Raw genomic sequence first — 9,575 nt, forward strand, 5'->3', positions numbered from 1 at the left:
GCTAGACGGTAAGACCCCGTGCACCTTTACTATAGCTTCGCAATGACAACCTTGATCGAATATGTCCTCGAATAAAGACTGAAGTTTGCGTCTTAAAAGACTTACCTTGTATTCGCCACCTTGCCGGGTTTGCAAGAAGTCGCGGATGATCCGGTGTCGATGTCTCTGCCAAAATGGGCCGTCTAATTCGTACATTCTCGCTACGATTTGGCCTTTGACAGCAATAAGTTGTTCTTCATCGCATCCTTTGCTGAGGTAGAGTGCCTGAAAGAGAAAGAAGAGCTTACTAAGCCAAAAAGCGGAATATAGAGCCAAACATGCGGTTTTTTCTCGTCAAGCAGCAAGAAAATCCTGGGAAAAAGGTAGGGTAGAATCGCCGAGTCGTCTAGCACCGTTCCCTGCCTCAACTCCACAATCACAATCATTTGTGAATAAAAAAGGTGGTTTGCTGCTATCCCCGGCATTGGAAAGACCTGACAAAGAATCCAACTATTGGGAAATGTGCTATATGGAGGTTTTTTTTATGATTGTTGACGTACTGACTCATGCTCAGGATCCGCTTATGGTGGTTCGGCTTGCTTCTCTGTTGGCATTTCCTAGACCCAAGACCGACTAATATTATAATACTGCATGCAGAATGGATAGCACAGGTCGGAGGGGAAGAAGAAGGGAAGAGTACGATGGGAGGGGCCTAGGAAGATGTTCAACAACCATCTCCTTTCCGTCCAGAATGTAGTGTAGAAAAGAAAAGAATCTTTCCTGCTTCAGAGCTTTTCAGAGCTAATAGGATAGGTACGCTACATACCGGAAAAAGAAAAGGATCTCTCTATTACTTTGAGAGGAGAATCATTGGTTTGACCGACGGACTACGTGGGAAATACGAGATGAGCTAGTGATGGGAACCTCCCGGGCAGTGAGGTTCAGATGGAGCTTCGTAGCTTCCTCGCATGGGACTGGAAAAAGGAATAGGTAAGAGATGGCTTCAACCACTATTGCTAGGAAGGGCTTTGCAGGCTTTGACTTTCTATCAATAAATGGGCTAGCTGAAGGAGGAGAGCTCAGGGGTTCCGACGATGGATTTACCGGCGGGGAATGCATTGTTTTGCCTTCCCGGCTGGGCTTCAAATGGAGGTTATTGGGAAGCGGAGGAATGAATAGGAGGAGAGTTCTTTAGTTCATTTTATGATGTTAGCTCGCTAGGAGCGGAAAAGGGGACCTGAGGGTGGTTGGGCATTAACCAACACAACAGTGAAACCCGATCCAGCTTTCGCTCCCTCCGCTTCCTCAGGGCCCTCACTTCCTCACTCAACTCACTCAGACGCTCGCCTCACGTCACTTCGCTCGCCTTGGGAGGAAGGCTACTGACGGTAGCGAATCTCAGAATACGAATAAGATCTACGCTCATCACAACCCTACATTGATCCACCGAAGGAAGATCAATGAGATAAGGGTTGACCTTTCCAGTCCTTCCTAACAAGTCTCATAACAACCCGTCATTGATGACCGAAGGGAAAGCAATGCAAGAAGGGTTGACCTGTTATTGGAACTGGTTGACTTAAGACAGAATGGCTTTAGTCAACGCTATCAAACCAGTTATATGAACAGGTTGACTTAAGACAGAATGTCTTTTGTCAACTTTCATGTATGTTAGGATCAAAACCCTTTTTAATAAAGGTTTTAGCCCTATAATGAGTTAAAACCATTCGAAGCCCTTGTTTTACATCATTTGGTTGTTTGCACGGCACAGCTCCCCCCCTCCCAAAGCTTGCCTGACGAGGGTCAAACTCTGCTTTGATCCACCTCCGGTATCCTATTTAGAAGTAGAAGAGAAGCTTCTCGCTAGTGTTAACCCGTATGAAGCCAACCAATGAGCTGGCCTGCCCCCTACGACTTAACTAACTAAAAAGAATGCCTCTCCTGATGAAGGGGTGGATTCTGTAGCACCCCAGTCCCTGAAGAATTTCTCCTCCGGGGTCTGGAGCGCTTCTGCCCCTCATCCTCTACTCCTAAATAGGCTTTTGATACCGTATGGAGCCACCAGTCTTCGTCCGACAGCGCAGAATTCAAGATCCTTGAATTCCCTAGGGGGTCTTTCTCCCCCACGGTAAGCCCTCCGTGAACTTACGCGCGACCAGGCCGTATATGTCAGCTACGATCACCGTTCCTGGTCAATACCCGCCTTCTTGTGAGACGGCTAGTATACAAGAGTATTCACCACTAATCTCTCAGGCACGGTTGTGCGAGATGCGTGAATCGCAATGCTAGTCGTAAGCCACCGGTGACCGTACTTTCGTAAAAGCACAAAATAAGGCATTAGAGAGCCCTTTCTCTTCCTTTATTCGCCGCAGGAAGAAATTCCAACTATGCTGCCTTCTAACGATAGGACTGGAATCCGAGCTCCTAGGCAAAAGCCTGAAGCTTGAAGACAGAAAGAGAAGAGATTAACGGGGTTTTCCCGAAAAAGTAGAAACGATATGACTTATGATACCGGATCCAGGCAGAATGGGAATATATATATATATATATATATATATATATATATATATATATATATATATATATATATATATATATATATGTGTGTGTGTGTGTGTGTGTGTGTGTGTGTGTGTGTGTGTGTGTGTAATCCATAGCCTAACAGAACGCAGCAGCGAGGGACAACCTGCCCATACAGCCAGCGGGGAGGATGGCACTACTGGCAAAGACCGTCTGGCGAAAACGCCGCAGGCGCGAAGCGTGGTAGGCCTGCGCCGGGGGAGCATAGGGAGGAAAGGGAGCCCGGACGGTGGAAGAGCCAGGGGAGGCCGGGTCATTTGACAGAAATGGAAGGCTTTGGGCTATGAACCTATTAAAGAAGGCCCTATGGAGTAAAGGGAAGTGCATGAATTCTTGGAAAAAGAGGGAGCGAGCCTATATAAAAGAAAAATGGAATCAAGCAAATTCAATGAATAGATAGAGTCATAACTGCTTGCCACCTACGCTCCGCCATCCATTCCAAGTTTAGGAACCTAGGTAATAGTATCCCGATCAAAGAGGTGGATCAATGTAGGGTTGTGATGAGCGTAGTTATGAGGAAGGTCAACCCTGATCTCATTTCCCTCCTATTGTCGAGGAAATGTCGGGTTGTTTTAACTGCACTTGTTTGTTAGTAGCCTTGTTTCTCTCTAAGAGAAAAATAACAAGGGCTCTGGACAACATTACTTTCACATAAGGATAGTGCTACTATAAACAAAAAACTAGAAATCAAAAATGACGTAGATGATACTCGAGATTACTAGAGCGATATCAAAGTAAGTATCAATGTTGTCTGGAACCTCTACACAACTTCTTATGACTCCATAACTAGGAGAATCCGGGTTGCTTTAGAGATCCGCTTTGGGGTTAGTCGTCCGGGCGGATCCATTCTGTTTAAACTCATTTGGGGGGCGCGCAAGAGGTAACCACTCCTGGAGGCGTTCACATGTATTTATATACCACTGTAAAACCCATGGGAAGTAAGTTGCGAGGAAAAACCTATTTCTGCTAGCTGCTTAGGTAGGTTCTTTCCTCGTGAACCCAACTCTATCGTCCGGTCGGGCATGAGTCCGAGTCTCATAAAACTGAGCTCAGATGGAGGGATAAAACCTTTAAGGGGGGTTACTTATCCTTAAGCAGTGTATTCAGCGTGGAATAAAGTCATAAGACGGGGGTACGTTTCGCGGGAGTTGCGTCCCCATCCTTGTCCGGTATAGGGCTTTCTATCTATAGATTAAGCCTCGACTCCGAGAAGGAGTAGACAATTGTTGTGAAAGCTTTGAGATCGGTTCCCTTAATTATAAAAAATTCAAATCTTTTTTTCAGCTCGTGGCTTCTTTTCTCTCAAAAAAAGAAAAAAGAATCACTAGTTGAAAAATCGACAAGGGAGGAAACAGCTCCAAGTACAAGAAGGCAGGTATTGACCAGGAACGGTGATAGTAGCTGACATATACGGCCTGGTCGCGCGTAAGTTCACGGAGGGCTTACCGTGGGGGAGAAAGACCCCCTAGGGAATTCAAGGATCTTGAATTCTGCGCTGTCGGACAAAGACTGGTGGCTCCATACGGTATCAAAAGCCTATTTAGGAGTAGAGGATGAGGGACAGAAGCGCTCCAGACCCCGGAGGAGAAATTCTTCAGGGACTGGGGTGCTACAGAATCCACCCCCTCATCAGGAGAGGCATTCTTTTTAGTTAGTTAAGTCGTAGGGGGCAGGCCAGCTCATTGGTTGGCTTCATACGGGTTAACACTAGCGAGAAGCTTCTCTTCTACTTCTAAATAGGATACCGGAGGTGGATCAAAGCAGAGTTTGACCCTCGTCAGGCAAGCTTTGGGAGGGGGGGAGCTGTGTCGTGCAAACAACCAAATGATGTAAAATAAGGGCTTCGAATGGTTTTAACTCATTATAGGGCTAAAACCTTTATTAAAAAAGGTTTTGATCCTAACATACATGAAAGTTGACAAAAGACATTCTGTCTTAAGTCAACCTGTTCATATAACTGGTTTGATAGCGTTGACTAAAGCCATTCTGTCTTAAGTCAACCAGTTCCAATAACAGGTCAACCCTTCTTGCATTGCTTTCCCTTCGGTCATCAATGACGGGTTGTTATGAGACTTGTTAGGAAGGACTGGAAAGGTCAACCCTTATCTCATTGATCTTCCTTCTGTGTAAGGAGAGTAAGCCCTCTTTCAACACCTATCCTCATTCATTGTAACAAGAAGTTTTTATGTATGGCTGGTGTCAGATTTTGACTTGCTAGTCTTGTCGGACTAGGAGCTCTACTAGCGTGGGAAATTGACTTAAGCTGGGCTCAGGGACTGCAGTCAGCCGCTTCCCCTGTAGTCGTCAGCTCGTTTTTGACAGATCCGATCGGGTGTTCATAATCTGGAGTAAAAGGATTCGAACCTTTGCATGCCTGACGAGGGTCAAACTCTGCTTTGCAGCAAGGATGGTGCATCGCCTATTTATCGTTCTCGCTCGGGAGCCATACGCGGCGTTCAGAACCAGTCTTGAAGTGACTCCATCAAAATCTGCCACTCGTTGGGCGACGCCTTCTTTTCTACGAACACCCCGCCATGATGAACTTTGCCAGTTTTCGCCTCCGACCCGACCAGGAGAGAACACAGGGTCAAGCCAAGCCCTTACCCGCGTGAATGGAATTCATATCTCCTTCGTGAAGGGAGAAAGCCCGTGGAAAAGCCTCAGAAGAGCCGTGATAAAGAACAGTATCGGAATAAGGAGCCCGAAGGGAAATCAAAGCGGGATATGGATCAAATCCTCCTCCCCCAAAATGTACTAGGTAATCCACTACCTGATGAATTGATTTCAAGTTCTATCTTAGGTAAGTTTAAGCTAGAGGATAGAATCTCTGAGGGATTCTTTTTAGCACCGAAGTCCTATTGCTACAAAACTGTAGATGGAAAGGAGATAGTCAAGTTCAAAGGGGCTGCGAAGGACCAAATCAGTCCTGAATTTACTATTACTATTACTATTACTAAGTTTAATGTGATATACAATGTATTATTATACACAATAAAGTAAAAAGTATGTTAAAAGAAATAATTGTGGACCTAAATTATTATGTAAAAGTAGTATATAATCAATGATTAGATAAATATTACTCGTAATTAATGATTGACTTGGTAACAGAAAGTCGTTAGTATTTTAAAACAATTGGTATATCGAGACGGTAGAACACTCCCTCCTTTAGTGCAAAAAAGTATTCCACGTGTGGAGTAAAGTCCATAATTGGTGGGGATTCGGTGGGCTTTCAAATGTAAATCTAGATCTTCTTCTAGGTAATCTAAATCAAGGTGCGAGATCGGGTGAGTCTATTTTGCAAGCGGTTATTTGGTCGAGTAGTTATTTCATATGGAAGAATAGAAATCAAATGGTCTTCAAGAACAAGTGTTGGAACAATCCCGTTGCGCTATGTGAAATCTAAATCAAAAGGAAAACAAAAATTGCTTTCATAATCCATCGGTTTCTTAGTTTAGTTTTGTGGGATTTATGATGCTATCTTGGCATCATATCTCGTCCGTTATATTGTCATGTTTATTGATTCATACTCGAGTTGTAATGTTCTAAATGTAAAACTGTGATATTTGTGGTAATAAAATTATTCTGCTTTTCAAATTTTATTTTATTATTATTATTTTTTTTTTTTAAACAATTGGTTGATGTTAGTAGATTTAGATAATATCAACTGTTTTACATTAAAAAAATAATAATGTGAAAATTCTGCCAATGTTCTTAATACTAGTCCAGTAGTCCTTAAGGCAGAAGAATATGAAGAAATACCAAATCACACGCAACATAACCATTAAACGATAATCCACCAATATCTAATCCAATTAAAGAAATAAAGTCATAACCTCCAAAATATGGGGAGTCACAAAATTAAAATATTAGAATACGAAAGATACCACTTGATAAAGTAAAAAGTATGTTAAAAGATCAAATAAAACAGAATTAATCAAATGCCCAAGCATTCTCTCTGCGAACCTCCTCTTCTTCCTCCGGGGTAAAATCATTCTTGATGTTAAAAGTCTTGCGAATCTCTTCGGGGGACTTCCCCTTTATCATGTCAGCAACTGTTTGGCATGTCAGGTCCAACAAGCTCTTGATGTCCAGATAATTAGCAGCCTAAAACATACATATTGACAAGTAAATTACTACGAGTATAACAAAAGTTCAATGAAGTATAAAACTTCATGCTAGATTCAATGCAACAACATAACAGAAATTAAGTGAAGCAATCATATTAATCCTCCTTAAAACATACAGTGTATCATACAACATACAGAGTTAAAAACACAATATATAAACAAACAACAAAAGTCCTTGACAAAAACAAGCACCACATTAATTTAGTCAAAAATCAAGAAACCAGCAGCACATTATTCAGTGATATAATCCTCTACCATTAATATAATTTAGATATTACTCGTAACAAACAATATGTGTGTGTGTGTGTCTCTCTTTGTAAGACTCGCAACACTAATCATTACGGAAGTAATATCCAAAAACCATCAAAACACTTATAACAATCATAAGTGTTCTAGTAATAAAATAAAATCGAGATATATGAATAAAAATTAAATAAAAGAAACAAACTGGAAAAATAGAGAAGAAAAAAAACGAACCAAGATTAGGTCAAAAAGCGTCTGCTGATCCACTTCAACAAATCCAGCATCAAACGCTTTAAGCTCAGTTTCGGCTTCTTTATCATCGTTCTTAGATGACTCCGCATGTCTTTTACAATACTCAATTACTTTCGATAAGATGTTACTAGTGACATTAGGTACCGGAATAATAGTATCAGCACAATCATCTTCAATCATATGCTTAATCGTTTGTGATTGCAACGCAACCGCCTCTTCAACTTCAAACGTTTCTCCATCGGAGCTTTTCAGAACAAACACCTTAGTTGAGGACGACATTGTTGTTGTTGAATCTGCAGGATTTTTTCGATTATATGTTTGAAAATTGACGGAAACCCTTAGAACACAATTAATTGAATCGATGCTTTATTGAACGTGTTTATTTAGGGGTTTATATATACCCGAGTACGTAAGTTTAAATATGGAAAGGATATCTAATATTGTATTCCTAATCCTTGTCTAACACATATATTCTAGATATATCTTCTATTCTTGTATACCAAGTAATCTTGCTTACAAAGATAATGCTAATAGAGCCTTGTAGTAGGTTGGACTCTAATACCGTCTTCCATATTGTCAAAAAAAAAAAAAAAAAAAAAAAAAACACGAGGCAAAATTCCTTTGGTAAAAATATCATCAATGTCATAACGGGAAGGAACATGTAATATGCGAACTTATCCCGTGCCTACATTTTCACGAATAAAGTAGATGTCCATCACGATATGTTTGGTTCGATCGTTAATGTTGAACCAGATTGCCATGAAAAAAAAATATCACTAACATTGTGGCAATATACAAGTGTGGCTTTGGCAATATGACAATGAAGCTCAAGTAACAAAATCCGAATTCAACATATATTTGAAAGAGCGTTAGCAACTCCTCATTATTCGGCTTCTGCGTTAGAACGATATAGTGCATGTTGGTTGGCATTTAGACGACCATGAAACAATATTGTCACAAAAAAAAACAATAGCTCGATCAGTGGCGGAACTTGAAGAAAACTTTTGAGGGGGTAAAATTATATGACATGTAAATTATACGTTCTATAAGTATATAGAAAACTCATTCATTTGATTATGATATAACGCTATATAAGCCTACCTGATAAACAATGTGAACTACTATCAAAATTATTGTTGGTTTTTGAAAGAAAATATAAATAGTTATTTGTCAATTGTTTATAATGGAAAATGCACACTCTTACTAATAATCTATTACGGGGTTCGAATTCAAACTCTCAAATTAAGGTCGACGAGTTTGCTCAAACTAGAGTTGTAAACGAGCCCAGTCGAGCCGAGCTCAAGCTCGGCTCGTTTATATTTTAAAGAGCTCGGGCACAAGTTCGGCTTTGTTCGAGATTAATATTTTAAGCTCGAGCTCGGCTCGTTTGATATTTAACAAGCTCGAGCTCGACTCGTTAATTACATCATTTTATCTCTTTGTATTATTTAATAATTTTAATTTCATATTTATTACGGAGTATTAGGTAATATTTATTCACTTATAATCATATTTAATATTACTATTTTCATCAACATTTATATAGTAGTAACTCTTATTATATACTTATTTATTATATTATTATACAAATTTAATAATCAATGTATATGAAAAGCTTGTTTAGATTCGAGCTCGAGATACGAAGCTCGAGCTCATTTATTAAACGAGCTTTAAAATATGTTCAAGCTCATGCTCGAGCTCGTTTAGGCCCGACTCGACTCGAGTCGAGCTTTTAACGAGTCGAGCTTGCGAAGCTCGAACCATTTACACTCACAATTTAAACCAAGCCGAATTCTTACTGGTTTTGGACTCTAGTTTAAAATCAATTCCTACACATGTATTATCAATTATATGATTTATGATTTAATAATTTAGCTATACATCTAATATAATCATTGTTATCGTGTGTAATTGTGTACTCTTACCTTGCTCTTCAAAACAATAGCTTACGCACATGTCACTCTATCAACTCTTCAACCTGCATCTTTTATAATATTATATTTTAAAATATATCTTACTAAAACCTCATATTCTAGGTAGGGCGGACACCCTCCTAGTCTTAACTATGTTCCACCCCTAAGCCCGATGTTGGCCTCTGTGTATCAGGCAACCGGCCAAGGGCGGAGCTTTCTTAAGGCAGGAGAGGGCCCTCGCCCCTCTAAAAGTTTGAGTAGCTAGCGGAGATTTGTAGCCCTCTGAGTTACGGACGTTTGAGCTTTTGAATCAACTAAAATAGAGTCCGTATGGAGGAGATATGACCAAAACAGTGAAGGCTCGCAAAATTTGTGTGTTGCTACCGTTTTGGTTATACCTCCTTCAAACAGACTCCGATTTAGTTGATTTAGAAGCTTAAACGCTCGTAACTCAAAGGAATGCATATTTCATTTTGATCGTTAC

The 9,575-nt window shown here is 40.4% G+C and overlaps 1 protein-coding gene across 1 annotated transcript; it reads right to left on the minus strand.

Annotated features, from left to right (window-relative positions):
* Positions 1 to 6,486: 6,486 nt before the first annotated feature.
* On the minus strand, positions 6,487 to 7,457 carry LOC139845094 (SKP1-like protein 1A). The gene is made up of 2 exons (XM_071835317.1): positions 7,161 to 7,457; positions 6,487 to 6,660 (listed from the first exon to the last, which is right to left on the minus strand). Exons 1-2 carry the CDS (start codon positions 7,455 to 7,457, stop codon positions 6,487 to 6,489), a joined length of 471 nt encoding a protein of 156 aa, XP_071691418.1.
* Between the last annotated feature and the right edge of the window lie 2,118 nt (positions 7,458 to 9,575).

This window comes from Rutidosis leptorrhynchoides, chromosome 4 (assembly GCF_046630445.1).
Source record: "Rutidosis leptorrhynchoides isolate AG116_Rl617_1_P2 chromosome 4, CSIRO_AGI_Rlap_v1, whole genome shotgun sequence".
Taxonomy (NCBI): domain Eukaryota; kingdom Viridiplantae; phylum Streptophyta; class Magnoliopsida; order Asterales; family Asteraceae; genus Rutidosis; species Rutidosis leptorrhynchoides.